At 42.1% G+C, this 16,533-nt stretch overlaps 1 protein-coding gene and 1 long non-coding RNA gene across 4 annotated transcripts; one reads left to right on the forward strand and one right to left on the reverse strand.

Annotated features, from left to right (window-relative positions):
- Positions 1–3,969: 3,969 nt before the first annotated feature.
- LOC117765186 lies at positions 3,970–9,276 on the forward strand. 2 transcript variants are annotated; one of them, XR_004614514.1, is made up of 4 exons: positions 3,970–4,152; positions 5,127–5,196; positions 5,303–5,345; positions 9,033–9,276. It is a non-coding gene; the product is annotated as an uncharacterized LOC117765186 (long non-coding RNA). The 2 variants fall into 2 exon arrangements; XR_004614513.1 differs by lacking the exon at positions 9,033–9,276 and adding an exon at positions 5,442–5,536 and having other exon boundaries at positions 3,975–4,152.
- A 2,509-nt stretch (positions 9,277–11,785) lies between these two features.
- On the reverse strand, positions 11,786–13,229 carry LOC117765167. Of its 2 annotated transcripts, none has more exons than XM_034591511.1 (5): positions 13,152–13,229; positions 12,730–13,080; positions 12,105–12,620; positions 11,911–12,031; positions 11,786–11,844 (listed from the first exon to the last, which is right to left on the reverse strand). In XM_034591511.1, exons 3-5 carry the CDS (start codon positions 12,571–12,573, stop codon positions 11,838–11,840), a joined length of 597 nt encoding a protein of 198 aa, XP_034447402.1. In that variant the 5' UTR covers positions 12,574–12,620; positions 12,730–13,080; positions 13,152–13,229; the 3' UTR covers positions 11,786–11,837. The 2 variants fall into 2 exon arrangements, with proteins under 2 accessions (XP_034447402.1, XP_034447401.1); XM_034591510.1 differs by having other exon boundaries at positions 12,105–12,627.
- Positions 13,230–16,533: the final 3,304 nt, after the last annotated feature.

A 16,533-nucleotide genomic window follows, 5' to 3' on the forward strand; every position in this document is an offset into this window, starting at 1 on the left:
TACCGATGCCGCCCCTTCTGCTGGTTTTGGGGGATTCTATAATAACGAGTGGTTCGCAGATGTCTGGCCAACTGAAATCCATCGCCTCAATGACAAATCCAAATCCACAGCCCTTTATGAGCTTCACCCCATCGTTGTGGCTTGCATACTGTGGGGCAATAGTTGGGCTAGGAAACAAATTACTGTGTTCTGTTACAATGCAGCAATGGTAGAAATCAGCAATAAGGGCCGCTCAAAAGCATCGATAATAAACTCTCTGCAACGTTTAACCTGGTTGAGCGTTCTCAATAATTTCATCTTGCGAGCTATCTATATTCCCGGGCACCAAAATCGTGTAGCTGACGCTCTTTTTCGTTTCAAATTTCAGGAGTTCAAAGCTATGTGTCCCCAGGCCAAGCCCTCCAGCATTCCATGCCCTCCGTTCAATCAGATGATCATCATTTAAACACGGTCCAAGCCCCTGCAGGATCTGTTGCATTCTGCCTCGAGCTACATGAGACTTGGTTTAGCCAAAAGCACTTTTAAAGCATATGACTCAGCTTGGTTTTTCTACTCCTCCTTTTGTGCCAGCCTCCTCATCAGTCCTCTACCAAACAAATTCTGTAGTTTGTGCTTTTAGCATATATTCATTTGAATCCCGTAATCTTAAAGCAGAAAGTATTAAACCTACGCTAGCAGGCATTCATTTTCATATGAGATGTCAAGATCCAGCTGTGGAGGTGAAGGGGCTGGGAGAGCACCTGCACCACAGAGGATCAATCAGCACAGGTGAGAGCTGTTAGCTGATTGATCCTCCTGCTTAAAAGGCAGCGTCTGAGCTGCCACAGAAGACACTCGCAGACACTCAAGACGGGAGACGCACAGAACACGCACAGGAGAAACACTAGTGCTGAGCTAGTCCCTCTAAGTTGACGTTTGTTTATGTTTGTTCACGTGTGTTTTGAGTTAATAAAACATGCTAAAACCTGAATGGTTTGTCTCTGGCTGCTGTGGTGAGAGCCCTGTGGCATGGTCTACTGCCACACCAGCCTCCAAAAGTCTCCTCAAGAATCCCTCCATGCAGCTGATCCTAAACGGCCTTAAAAAGGCACGTCCTCCAGGCAATGACCAAAGACTGCCTCTCACTATTTCACTGGTACACAAGTTGGTGTTAAGGCTAGGCAGGGTTGTTTCTCACCATACATCAATTCTATGCTGGAAGCTGTCTTGTTAATGGGTTTCTCAGGTGTGTTGAATACACTACAATGTCTCCTGCCTTTGATCCCCAGCATGACCTCACCTGCTGATGTAACACTAGAAGAGCACATGTACTCATATTTTAAATCAGTCAAACTGATAGATCTTGTCAAGGCACTCTAATTTACATTGCTAAGAATACTTCTTTCTGCCCCTTCTCTTCCATGACAATTTCTGCATCACCGCTTCCCAACCCATCGATTGGCACCTCCGTTCACCATCGCCGGACGCAAAACCTATGGCAAGATCCTGGTTTTCTTATATGCTTCATGATCTCTTACGGAGCTGTGGCCTACCACCCGAGCATTATTCTCCTCACTCCTTAAGAATTGGCGCAGCGACAACTGCAGCTCTACATCTGCCTACCTCCACTCTCAAATCTCTGGGCCGCTGGTCATCCTCTGCATACCAATGCTACGTCAGAATCCATAAGGAGGAAATTCTGCATGCTCAAAAGATCATGAGTTCCTGCCCCCTTGAGCTTGAATAAACGTGTATATCTGTTCCAACGTTAAATTATATTCATTGCAAATCTGGTGGTTGCTGGGATTAGAGCATTCGATCTGCTTGATTATTCGCTGCACATGCTTCCGAGGATGCACATTCAACAGGTAGTACATTCCCTTCTAAGCCAATGTGCCTCTGGGGGGATGGCTCCACGGCTGCTGGAGCTGCGGCCCACATCAAACAGTCTCACTATGTAGCATATTCTCCTGCTTGGGTCCATGGTGGACAACATCAGCAACAGAACCACACCCGGCCTGATGGCGGCGCTGACCCGGTCTAGAACTCCTACCATACAGCAGCTGATTGATATTTGTATTTAGTTATGATGATGATGATGATATTAGTATTTAGTCCTGATAGTGATGTTGTGAACTCTAAGTTACTTATATTTGTTGTTGACTGTGACTCCTGATTGGACAGATGTGTCAGGAGCTCAGACGATCATGTGAGGGTTTTCTGGACCATGTTACAAGATCAAAACAGTTTTTTTTTTTTTCTATATTTTGATGTGTTACAAGTATTGGACTGATGAACCCAAATGCGAGACATGGACAGAGGGAAAGGTTTTAAGGTGATTTATTATGAAACTATACATGAAGGGCAGGCTGGAGATCAGGGGAAGATACTGGAATTTTATTGAAAATAAAAACAAAACAAACTAGGATATAATAACTGACTGGACAGACGTGACAGAAGAAATCAGGAGCGCAGACGATGTGAGGATTCACAGTTCTGAACCAACCACGATTGCCAACAAATTCAAGAATTAAACAGCTCTCCATTTTTATATATATTTGTGGTTCTGTCCAGATGCAACTTTGATGTGTTAAATGTTGGGGGGGGGGGCATTTTCTCCTTTCCTTTTCTAATGGATGGTTCACTGTTTCCTATGTTAAAGAGCTAAGCTAGGAAGCAATCAAGGTCCTTTCCTTATAATTCAACAGCTCTTATTAGGGCAGCAGTTGAAATACTTCAGTCATTTCAACTCTTGACCGATTTAAAAAAGAAAAAAAAAAAATTGCATGACAATGTACAGTGAGTACTTTAAGTTCAGAAGTAGTCGGTTGTCAACAACAACCCAGGATTATATTTCATGATGTAACCCAAAGAAGTCAAAGCTATGTCCAGGACCTATGAGCTGGCATAGTGTATGTAGTGTAAGAGCTGTAGGAGATAGGCCTCAAAAGTGTGCAGAAGAATAATAAACAAGAACTATGAATAATAAATAGTGTGTTATGCATGCTGCAAGCACAGAAATAGTAATAGCTTCCTATATGTTTTAAATGTCATAAATATGACTAATGTATGATATACTGAATACCATGCATCTTACTATCAGAACAAACACTGATGATACACCACAGTTGTCTGAAAAACCTTGCTTTGGTAGGCCCTCTGATGTGAAGAAGATACACTGTTAGGTTTTGTTTGGACCCCAAAACAGAGACTGACACAGGTAGCTAGAAAAAAAAGTTGAATGCTCAACAAAAAGCAACGAAGAGCAGGCTGGCTGCTAGAATCCCAGGGACGGCACGCGTGCTGAGCACATGGAAGAAAACCTCTGCACTGTAGACACAATGTAGGGGAACAGCAAGGCACACAGGATTACCTGAGTAAACTGAGAAAAAACACTGGTGAGCTTCTTCAAGAAAACAGAAAACCAAACACACAGAGCAACTACTGAACGAGACGGAATGATCTGGCAGAGCAGTGGAGTGAAGACCAGGCTTTATGGACTGGTTGATGAGCTGAGTGGAAGCAGGTGTGCCTTGTCTGCTGCAGGAGAAGCCAGCCACGCCCATGCCCTGAGAGAGGGAGAGAAAAAACGCAACAAAAACCAACACAGAATCATCACATACACATTTCAATACCGAAATGACAATCAAATTGTACAGTTCAGTGAAGAAATTTAAAGAAATATCCAACCTGAACATCCACACCAAAAGCCATCCAAGTTCCTGTGGATAATATCTGAGCAGTGTTTCTGTGATCATAGTGTAGAGGTCACCTAAGTGCACTTTATATGTACAGTAAATGTGTTAGGGAGGACAGATAATAATAAAAGATAAGGGATTGGATCTCCATCTGTATTTGTTTATTGTACACTGTAAACCCGAACAGTACTACGAACTCATAAGTATTATGGTTAGAGCACTCAAAAACAACTATCGAGTAAACCCAACAAAAAAATTCTGATGCTGTTTTAATTTCCAATGGATAAAAGTTTCTGAGTGAACATCCAGATATAAATTAAAATGTATGAGTAAACGGAGGAACGTAGCATCTGACGTCGTCGACGTAATGTCTGACGTCATGACGTAACGGCGTTCAGGCTCGGTTTTCAGAAAATTCAAGATGGCTACCCTGATGCGAGAGAGAGGAGTAGAGTCGAACTGCTTAAAAGTTCGGGTAAGTACGCGAAATAAACTGGATTTCATTCGAGGGCCGTGATATAAATGTTTTAAAAAACATTTAGCTGTTATTTACCGTTTCTATTCACTTCAGTACGTTACTTGGAGGCAGTTGGGCGCATCGCTATTTCGGTAAGTAATTTAACATTTCTCCATTCATTGAAACCTTTTGAGTCGTCAATGGCAATAAGTGTGTTGCCGCTCTTTGTTATAATCTGTCTGGTCTGGTGAGTAAATTTTTTTTTTTTAATCAAATATCCATTGTCAGGCGCTGTAACGTAGTGCACATGCTAACGTTGCTGTTTGAAGTTAGCTTGTTAACTTCCGTCGTGTATCAGCACCTGTTCGATAAATGAGGACCGGTAGAAACTTTTCATTGCGCTGTAACGTAGCGCACATGCTAACGTGGCTGTTTGAAGTTAGCTTGTTAATTTCCGTCGTGTGTATCAGCACCTGTTCGATAAATGAGGACCGGTAGAGACGTTTTTCACTTAACTAAAAAAGGAATGTCTTCAATCTGGGATATTTTCAAATCCTCTATTCAATTGTGGAATTGCAGGCAGTTAAAATTTAGCATAGTCCAAAGATTAAATAAGAACAAAATGTGGGACTGATTCAAGGAAAAAAAGTGGGAAGAGAGCAATGTACACAAAATGGATGGAGGAAGGAAGATATATTTTATGTGAGCCACAGGTCCAATGAACCTTTTTTAAGTATCCATAAAATGTTAAACAGTCAAGTATGGGTCTCCTAAAATTGTACTTTGAATTGAGTAAATACTACACCCATAATAAGCTAAATGAAAGCAGTATAAACTGTAAGTCCTCTGTCCAAAGTCCAATGTTTTAATGATGAATATACAATGCGTTTCTATGATCTTGAAGTCATATTTAATAATTTACAAATTGTTCCCATTTTATGTGAATAAATATTTTTACCTGACCATTAATTTGTATTATATGCCCATTAAAGGTTATAGAGACTGCTGGTGAAGGCATTTCATCAACCACTCCAGAATCACCAGAAAGCCAATATTTTGTCGGTGAGTTTAATTGTACAATTCTGTTTTTAAATCTGCATTTGATTATGATGTCCATGACTGGACTAAGGTGACTTATTTCATATTGTTTTTAAATGTGCTCCTGCAGGATCACATTGAGGGTGACACTGTTCTTTCTACCGCAATATAAGGTATGTTTTCTATTTGCATATCTTGCACGTTAAGGATCCTTACAAGCATCATAAGGTTTTCCTCAAAGTAAATGTCTCTTCCTCACTGATAACCAGGTTTCCAGTGATTCAATGGAATGGAAGTGCAAGTTGTGTTCTGTATCCCTAAACACTCGGGCAAAGTTATTTAGACACTATCGTTTGCAGCATAGCCAGTTTTCAAGAGTTAGCCCTTTGCCATGCCCCTACAGCAATTGCATTTGTACTTTTCAGTCATTTAATGCAATAAAAACTCATGTATCACGGTGTCATAAGGACCCAGAAGAAATAGTCACAGCTGAAGGAGCACATGCATTTTCTACTTGTCCCTTGTGTGGTTTTAAGCAGCCATTTTCTAAGGCAACACTATTTTGTCATTTGAGGGGTCATTTAAGAAGTCATGAGACGATAGTATGCCCATTCAAGAACTGTACATACATCACAAATGTATATTCATCATTTAATGCACACCAAAGTAGAAAACATTATGGTAGCTCAGACTTTGATGATAATGTTTTTTCATCAGAAAATAACAATTCCCCAGACATGGCTACAGCTGAATGTGCAGGCGAGGGACCTAGTCAGTGTGAGAGCACAGATGCATTAGATCTTTCTGAGGTTGAGAGTCAATGTGACAGTGACAGTTTAGGAGCCCAGTTGCACCATAACTTGGCATCATTGTTCCTAAAAATGCAAACAATTCTTCATGTATCTGACATGGCATCTCAGGAAATAGAGGAGCATTTGACTCAGATATTTTCCTTGTCCCAACCTCTTCTCAAGAAGACCATTAGAGAGGTCTTACAAAGTCATGACATATCTGCTAGTGAAAACACTCTGGATGCAGTATCCAGTGTTGTTATGGACAGTAACATTTTCATCAGTGCCACAGCTAAAGGGGGGCAATTATCTTCATGCAAGAGAAGGAGAACCTTTGTTGAGAAAAACTTCCCTGTGGTAATTCCTGTACAGTATGTGCTAGAGCCAGGACATACAGCAGTGCACATTCCCATTCTTGAGATGATCCAGAGACTGTTCACACATACTGACATTCTGGATACAATTCTAGAAACAAAGATGGCAGTAAAAGGTCATTATGAGAGCCATCAAGATGGCTCATACTATCAAGATAATGATTTATTGTCTTCCTCTGATGAGCTCAAGCTGCCACTCATTTTGTACATTGATGATCTTGAAATAGCAAATCCACTTGGCACATCACAGAAAATCCACAAACTCTGTTCAGTCTACTGGGTTTTTGCTGATCTACCCAGTAAATACAGATCAGCCTTGCAAGTGATTCAGCTAGCAGCATGTTGTAAAGTGTCTGACGTACAGCAGTTTGGCTATGAAAAAGCACTTGGTCCTCTGTTACGAGACCTCCGTACTCTTGAATGAGATGGTGTATTCATCGAGTCCATTGGTAAGGCAGTTCGGGGCACAGTCATGTGTGTGGTGTCTGATAATCTTGCAGCCCATTCCTTAGCAGGGTTCACTAAGTGTTTCAGAGCGGAATACATTTGCCGATTCTGCACAACTACTCGAGACAAAATTCAGTCTCATGAAGTTGGGGATGGATGCTTTATTTTGAGGACAAAAGCCAGCCATGACATCGATGTGCGTGCTGTAATGCACGGGATATTCAGGGTCAATGTGGTGTTCAGGGAGACTGTGTCCTGAGCCAGAGTCTGGAGCATTTTCATACAGTCACTGGTTTCCCACCCAATGTCCTTCATGATCTTTTTGAGGGTATTGTGCCTGTAGAGCTCGCCCTGTGTAATGGGGAGATGATCCGATGCAAATACTTTACCCTTGACTCTTTAAACAGGAAAATTGTCACATTTCCATACCTGCACACCGACAAGGTTTACAGACCCCAGCCTATTTCCAAAGGTTTCACTGTAAAGAAGACTATTGGTGGCAATGGCCATGAAAATGCAGCATTACTTAGACTGATGCCATTGAGTATTGGTGATTTAGTTCCTGAGGAAGATGGAGCATGGGCTGTACTGATGGACTTGAAAGAGGTGGTTGAGTTGGTGCTTAGCTCAGCATTTACAGATGAATCCATCCAGTATTTGCAGACAAAGATACAGGACCATAGACGCATGCTGCAGGAGGTTTTTCCTGATTTCAGACTTAGACCTAAACATCACTACATTGAACATTACCCTGACCTCATACGCCGTTTTGGGCCTCTTATCCACCTGTGGACAATGAGATTTGAGGGTAAACACCGCTTTTTCAAGCGTGTTGTGCATGACACACAAAACTTTAAGAATGTGTTAAACTCTTGCAACCAGACATCAACACATGGTCGCATACTATCTCAGTGCCCCATCATTCTTCAAACCTCATCAGCAGACATCAAGTGTCTCTTCTGTGATGGTGTCAGAGCTTCCTGATGTTGCCAAGGCATACATTAATCAAATAACAGACAGCAGCATGATTTACAGCACATCGCAGGTCAGCATAGATGGAATGGGTTATGGTGTAAGCATGTTTGTGTCTGTCGGACAGGAGGGAGGCCTGCCTCAGTTCTGCAGAATCTAACAAATCCTACTTGTCAACAACCAGGTTGCTTTTCTTTGCAGAGAACACAAGTCACACTACATTGAACACCTGCGATCCTATGAACTTACACCAGGGATTTTGTCTGTTCACACTGTACCAGAGCTCAATGACATGGCACCTCTCTGCATACAACACAAATGGAACATTGCTCTTAACACCCAAACAATTTACTTTACTGCACTGAAAAGTAAATTGGTCTTTGTACCCAATAATGATGTCCACTTTAATTGAGACCCACATTTAAGCATGAGTTTTAAAGGTCAATGCCAATTCACTTTCATATTTTAGGTATATTGACTTTAAATAGAGCATACAGTCTCAGTGGCTGACAGGGTTGCTTCAGGATTCTGACTCTTTGAAAAGGATACAACCATCAACTTCTCTTCTATGAAAATCCATGCACACAATGAAAACTTTTTTTTTTGTGTGTGAAACAGAACAGTGAAACGCCAACACATCCCAATATGGCTGTTCCCCAGAAATTTCTGCTCCGTGTTTATGTTGCCACTGATGTGACCATGAAGCTGATGCTTACTGAGCGACCACACTCAGTAGAAGATCTGAAGAGCCTAATGCAGGAGAAATTCAAGCCAAGGCTGGACTTTGACTTTACCCTGGCTTATGAAGATCCAGACTTTGGTGGACAACTTACCGTTCTTTCGGACATTCAGGAGTTGCCTGAGAAGGGCACATTGAAAGTCGTGAACTCTGAAAGTGATGATGGCTCAACTGCAAGTTCTGATACAGACATACTCCCACATGTGCCTTTAACACAGCGTCAGAAGTCTTGGCCTGATTATTTCCCCATGCCTACTTTTTCTTATGAAGTGGAGCACATACTCGAAGAAGGAAATGCTGCCTTTGATAGATCTGGGAAAACACTGAAGCTGTCGAGGTCCCAAAAGCACAACATCCTTGAAAACATGGCTGAACAGATGCATAGCTTCAAACCATACCCACATGACAAGGGAGTGGGTAAGGCAGCTGAAGCTCTGATTACAGCACATCCATGTCTCAGAGAACTCGCAAGTCAGACTGGATGGTATGGAATGGAAGATCTCCTTGAAATTCAAGATGGGGAATTATCGTACCAAGCTTGCCAGATCTGGGTGTGCAGAGGTGCTGGTCAATACAGGCAGGAAGAGCCAAACCAACCCTTTAAGCCAACCACCCCATTGCAACATCAAATGAGCCAAACGAGCTGAAGTGAACTTCCTACCCAACTTTCCCCGCGAAGAGAACCAGGCCAGTTTGGAGCAAATGCGACTTCAAATCCTGCAAGAAGTTGTTAAGACAGAGAGAGACAATGTTCTGATTCAGAAGCTAATGCAGTCGACCTTTTCCCTTCGTCGCAAAGTCATTGTCGAGGGAAATCCTCAGGTGGGGGACTTTTTGGAGAGATGGCCAGCCCTGCGTATTCAGACGCAGGTAAAAACTGTTCCTCTTATGTTTGCCATATAGTAACATGAACATAAATGCTTCCCTGTGAAAATCCAAGTAGAAAACTCAATTAATCTATATACATGAATTTGTTTTTATGTTTACGTTTTAACAATAGAAATAAAATGGTTAAAAAAATTTAAAAAATGGCGATAAAAATCTTGAACGGGATTTGAAACAACGAGCCGAAGCACTATTAACTTCTGGCCTGATGACGATCTCATTACACCACCGAGCCGCTGAGATCTTCATCGTGCGTCACATAAATGTCGCGTTCTTTGCTTCGTCAGCTGTATAACACCAGATGTGCTTTAAGGTAACGCCCATGTTATCTGGTGATAGTCCGAACACAGAATAAACGCTGCATACTTAATACCAGGCTTCACAAACTGATGCTCCTCTTCGTAGGAGACACAGGGAGTTATGAAGAATACTCACACGTGGCCAGCTCCACTCAAAGTGTTGATTGACGCTGGTGATCATTACAATGCGCACACACCAAACAAGTCTCATATGAAAACATCCCTCACATCAACAAGGTGGAAGCTCGAGCTGTGTTTTTGTGAGTAAATTTGGTGAATGTGCTTCTATTGGACGTGTAAAGCTTCATGTGTCCTCTTGTCGCTGCTGGTTACAGTCAGCAGACGTGATTTTAAAAGATGTTCTCGATGATGAGGTTCAGTCATCGGAGAATGCTAACAACCCAAACACTCATCAGAAAACGGATGTCTTGTTTTTTCGTAGTTTCTGCAATGCAAGTGTTGTTTATCTGTTTGCAATCAACAGATGATATGTCTGAAGTGGGTCAAGTGTGTTGTCAACATGACACGTGTGACGAGGCAGATCTGGGAAACTAACTTAACGTCTTCATTGCCGAACAACGTGTTGTGTATTTCTTCTCTTCTGTCAGATGACTACGTGCTTTGTTGGAGCTGTGTCAGTCGAAGGAGTAAATAAAGTTCCCTGTGTAACTATGACAACTCTGGAAAATTCTAATAGTGATATATAATAATAATAACACTATTTATATTTTGTGGTGTGGTGATACAGGCAATTGAGGACGCATCAGGAAACATCTTCATTAACAATAAAGTGCCTTTTTGTGTCAGTATCATCTTCAGACATAACCACTTGTTGTGGGGCTAAATATAAATGTGAAAGAGATCCCACCATGGGAATCAATGCGCTGTGGTCCACATAAAAACTAACAGTGACAATGGCACTGCCACGTGGTGGCCACTGATCGGGGTGATTTACAGCGTCACCTCTATGTTCCGCTGACTGTGAAGCCTGTGAACATCTTACCATGTGTTATTGTTTCAGGGAATACGCCCAGGTTAACTTGTGACAGTCACAATTTAACCGTAAACTTGGAATTATCGTTCACACTTCACACATTTGGACACAGCTGCGCCCGTGTGCTTACCACACGTACGACATCATCAAAAACTGCTATATCCTGCGGACATGCAAAGCAGAAGCCACAAATAGTTTGCGTGCTTACTATTAGTGGGCGTTTCGTGTGCTCGTTGATATCATGGTTGGTATGAAGCAAGTATACAAACATGAGTAATGAGAGGCTCGTAAGAGCTTTTAGTCCGAAAGAAATACTAGTGTCATGGTTTGCTGGTTTGGTGTAAGGCCTTTTATTTAGTGTGTAGATGCAACACATATGCACATCTGCGCACTCATCTTTACTTTTATAAGTTTGACATTTTATCAATCAATCAAGCTACCTTAAAAGCAAGGAGCCGGTTAAACAGAAATACTACATTATACATGTTTATGTGCACAGTGGGCAATAAAAGGGACCATCCACTGGGGGTTGCCCAACACAGCTGCAGTGGAACCATCTGCCACACAGTGTGCAAGCAATCTGGAAGTAGAGAAAACAATCTGTATGGCAGTACCATAAATAAGACATGCATCAACTGAAAGTGCTTAAAATCTGCCTTACCCATTGCACATCTGTGTCATACACACCACACACTCGACATAGGCTGGACAAATCATCTGTTCATGAAACATAGTGTGGAGGTGAGGGGGCTGGGAGAGCACCCTCACCTGACCCACAGAGGATCAATCAGCACAGGTGAGAGCGGTTAGCTGATTAGTCCTCGTGCTTAAAAGGCAGCGTCCCCGCTGCCTTTTAAGCACGAGGACTTTGCAGGCCTCCCTCCTGACTCTCTGAGGCAGGCCTCCCTCCTGACTCTCAGGAGCAATTTGCTCTAATATTAAGATGCAGAATAAATAATCATAGGACAAAGAAAGAAAAAGGCCTACAAGTGAAGGAACATGAACAAAAAAATCCTCCCTGATATTCAGTGTATTCACATTTATCACCTTCCTCAGTCCTTTGTTCTTTCCTTGCCAAATGTCAGTCATTTGGAAGGACTCCAGTAGAAAGCCCCTGCCTTTGCCTGCCTCAGTGAAATGCCTGTGTAATTGTGAGGTATGCATTTATGATCTGTAATGAAATCAAATTTTAACCCACATGTTAATTCAAATTTCAAATGCCGAAAACTTTGCTTACCTCACTTTCACAAGTTCATCTGGACAAAGGTGTTCCCGGAGGTTGTGTGTAAACAGTTTGTAGGGACCTAATTTGCTCCACAACACCTCTGGCTTTTCCCCAGCCCAAATGTTCTGTACCACTATGTAGAAAAAAGTTGACATATTACTTGCATAAACATTAGCATAATAACTTTACTCATAATTAGCTATTACCTGTTTCCAAAGTGTCTGAATCGACTTTCATGCCAACCGTTGAAGGGACACACACTGCTGAAGATGGGGGTGACGGTGATGCGGCTGGAGCTGAGGTTGAGGCGACTGGAGATGAGGGTGAGACGGAGATTGTGGATGACGATTCTGTCAACCATTTGTGGGGGATACGCGGCGTAGCCTCAATATACCTGGTCAGCTGGTCGATGTTTACTTTATGTATTACTTTGCTTTTCAGCATGACTAGGTCGGCACTTTTCCCCTCCAATTTCACGATTGTGAAGGGGCCGAGCATGGAGCTCTCCATTTTCTCACCCTTTCTCTGCTCCTGGTGTATATTTGCCCTCATCACTTGTTCGCCAACTCGGAAATTGTCGTCATGGCCCATCTCCTCTCTCTTTCTCTTAATCTTTTCGCTCATTTTCCCCATGTTGGCTTGAGCCACGGTGTAGTGGGCAGGGAGGTTCTCCATTCCCGGAGATTGGGTCTCCTGGGCAATAAGAGCCTCCACACCATCATCTGTCACCTGTGTCAAGAAACACATCAGAATGTTGAGTTACAGCAAACATGAAGTTAAACATCATCATTTCCAGTTTTTCACACAATACATGTGTACTTTCCTACATACCACATACTCTTCGGGAACCTCAGTAGGATACTTGGCCTCATGGCAAAACATGAGGAAAAAGGGGAGTATCTTGTTTTCAACTGCTTTTTGGTCCTTAGAGCAAAAAGTGTTGCTTGGAGGTGGCCATCCCAAGTGTTGGGTTTTTCACCCACCAATTTAGTCAAGGTCCTGTAAGGTCATACACACAACATTGAGACCTTAAGATTGCAGTGTTAAAAAAGTCACAAATAGACATTTACAATCCCTTTGACTAGTTCCGTTCATTTTTTCCACCAAGCCGTTAGTCTGGGGGTGGTAGGGAGAGCAGAGACTTCTCTTTATTCCCAGCTTCTCACAGACAATATAGTTGAGCTGAAAGAAAAGTGGAAACATTCATATGGAGCCCATACCATTTGAGATACAGATGACAGATGAGTTCTTACCTCATTAACAAATTCTCTTCCTTGGTCCGTGAGAAGCCTTTTCGGAGCACCAAACTTACAAAAAAAGTCGAGGATGCACTCTGTGACCTCAGCAGCAAAGGATAGGCCTCTGTCCATTTCGTGAAATAATCTATCATCACACAAATGTACTGGTGGCCCTTTTTGGTCGGTGTCAGTTTGCCAACCAGATCCATCCCCACAAGCTCAAGTGGCTCAGTTACCTGAGGAAAGACAGCATGTTATGGAAATGTGTTCTTATTCTGGGGTAGGGACTCATTTCAGTGCAGTCACCTCAATTGGGATGTAAGCCTTATTTATTTTGAGGACATTCCTTCTGGCCTGGCATTGAGGACACTCCAATACCTAAACAAATTTGAGAAATTAGTAAATGAGAAAAGAAACCAATTGAATATGAAAGTGTGTTTAACTTACACCACCATGCACAGAGATTACTGACAAAATTAGATCAAGCTCACCCATTTCCGTATGTCCTTTTCCATCCCAGGCCAGTAGTACTGCAAGGAAATGGCATCCACAGTTTTCTCCATCCCACAATGCCCTCCATGCTCACTCGCATGGAAATCCACAAACACGTCATTTGCCACCTCTGGTGAGGTAACAACTTTGGCGAGATACTCGCCCTGCTTCCTTCTACGGCATACGTAGTGAAGCTGCCCATCTGAGGGCCATGATGATATTAGTAACTCAACATCAGTGCCTTATTGTTTGGAAAGACAAGGCCTACTACTTACCCTTAAAGGTGTAATTTTCACATCTCCTCTTTATTATATATCGGTCTTTTGAGGATAAACCAAAAGGATAGGCATTATGCCTCAGAATGTCTTTGATTTCCCTGACCATTTTACCGTCCATTTTTACTATATATCTGTGTCCCTGACTAAACTGTTACTAAGCATGCTCTGTTTGCCATAGCTTTATGGAGACTAGTGAAGTCTCTCTGCCCACTGTCATCATTCACTAGAGGAAAGAAGAGCAAAAAGACTCAATTGGGTTGACAATGTCACATTGCACTATACATCCTTGTGTAATTCAGAGTAGCTGACTTACAGTCCGGTCGCTCCTCCCTTTCTCTGGTGTTGTCAGATGATGTGGTGGACATCATAGCTTGTGGTGGAGGAGCTGTTAAATATAATATAATATTATTGTGTTCTGAATAACAGCAAACCTGAGAAAAACATTAAATGGGGAAAATGTGGGATACCATACCCAATGCTATTCACCCATAGCTATCATAATGCATAGCTACATTTGCTGGAACAATCTTTCTGTATTGTAGTGGTGCAGTATATTTCTTTGCAGGAATATGTGGGTTGATGGTGTTAAGATAAAAAAGTAATTATTTTTTCTTTTCCATGAAAATAGCTGCTCCACACACTGGCTATTGATGTGGCAATCAAGCTCAGGCACAAGCTCTATCTTTCTCAGAGCATCCCTCTCATCTTTGCTGTTACCGTGGTGGAACACATCACTCAAAGCAAAGTGCTCAGATGACCCAGTGAGTGGGTGGCAACCTACATCTGCTGGCACCTTGGTGAGTCAACCAAGCCATATTCACATGAAGCTTGCCCTCTGAAGCCTGCTTAATGTTGTCTGGTGTAGGATCCAGTAATTCCTTTGAAAAGGGTTTAGAAGTCTGTGGCTGGTATGCCAATCCCCTGGTATAGTCATAGATCGTTACATAGGGAAACTGCTTCCATGAGACCAAAGGATTCACAATCACTTTGGCTCTCTGTTCTAAAGTTATATTTTACAGAAAACACAACCCCACATGAACAAGTGATTACAGCCCTGTCACAAAACCGAAGAATATATTAGCAATATGATCAGATTGATTTGTGGGGATTGAATTTTTGCCACAACATTCCCGACTGAATATGATAATAATGACAGGTTTAATTTTCTTAGCTTGAAATACCATGTCATTTCACTTAACAGAGGCGCTCCACACCCTCTCAAACACTTTGTTATAGGTCACTCTGTTTTACTTCTCTTGGAACCTTTGTTATCCAAACCACACTGTTTGCACAGTGCCCTTATTTCCTCTACCTGTTGAGGAAATGCATCTGTAAGACAATGCTGCTGATAATGCACACTGTTTTATCAGAGGTGTATTTTGCAAGAATTGCGAGAATTTTTACAAATTCAGTGCTTATCAAACTCACCTGGATACAGATGGACTGTATCCACATGATACGAAAGCATACGTGTCATGTTCAGTTAGGGCCTTAAAATGGAGATAAGGCTGAAGAAGCCTCTCCTTGTTGGGGAAGGACACTCTCTCTGTTGCCTCAATTATCTTCACCACTCTACTGACAGTATGTCTCTGGGAAAAATGAGATATCCAGTCTCACTGTCATAAAACATTTCAAAATATCTTCGTCAAAATATTTACATTTGGAAATCCCTTGTATTTATTTCAACATTCAGTATGAATGCGCTTCCTCCATCTTAGGATATTTTTGAGAAAGCCTTCCATTCTGTCATACAGCTGAATGGCATGTGTATTGCGACCTTGCATAGAACTGTTAAGTTGGTTCAACTCAGCGAAAATGTCAGCAAGATATGCAAGTTTGGTGACCCAGACATTGTCACTGAAAAGTGCAGCCAGCTCTGTGCGCTTTTGGAGAAGTAAAAACTCCAGAATGACGTGCGTAATTCCAACACACGTGACAACACTGTTCCACGTGAAAGCCATCGAACCTCAGAATGGTACAGTAGCGCAGTGTGTTTTTCTCCCTCAGCAGCACAGAGATTAGAGAAGAGACCCGTTTGCAAAGCACTCTTCTTGACTATATTGACAACTTTCACGACCGAGTCCATGACATCTGACAATTCAGCGCTCATGTCTTTGGCAACAAGTGACTCCCTGTGTAGCATGCAGTGCGTCCAAATCACTTGCGGAGCCACATCCCTTACAAGCGTGATTAGTCCACTTTTTAAACCGGCCATGGCTCTTGCACTGTCGGTGCACAGCGCAATACATTTTGCCCATGGTATGTAATTTTCTCTGAAAAAAACATCAATCACTTTGAAGATTTCCGAACTAGTTGTGCGTTCAGGAAGCCGCTTACAAAACAAAAATTCCTTTACTTTGGCGGATTTTCTCATCAATGCCTGTTGACCTTGGAGGGATTTGAGACTAGTTTGGAACAGGTTTGTCTTTTAAGTGGCTGTGGGTTGTCTCCAAGTGATGCTGCAGCTTTGATGACTTCATAGATTTGTTTGACAGCACAGTAGAGCAAATGACACACATTGGTTCAATGCCATCTGTGTCCTTGAAGGTAAATCCAAACTTAAGATAATTATCTGTATATTTTCGGATCTTCTCTCATTTGCACTTACCCTTATCAGCTGCTACATC

The sequence above is a fragment of the Hippoglossus hippoglossus genome, chromosome 7 (assembly GCF_009819705.1).
Source record: "Hippoglossus hippoglossus isolate fHipHip1 chromosome 7, fHipHip1.pri, whole genome shotgun sequence".
NCBI lineage: Eukaryota > Metazoa > Chordata > Actinopteri > Pleuronectiformes > Pleuronectidae > Hippoglossus > Hippoglossus hippoglossus.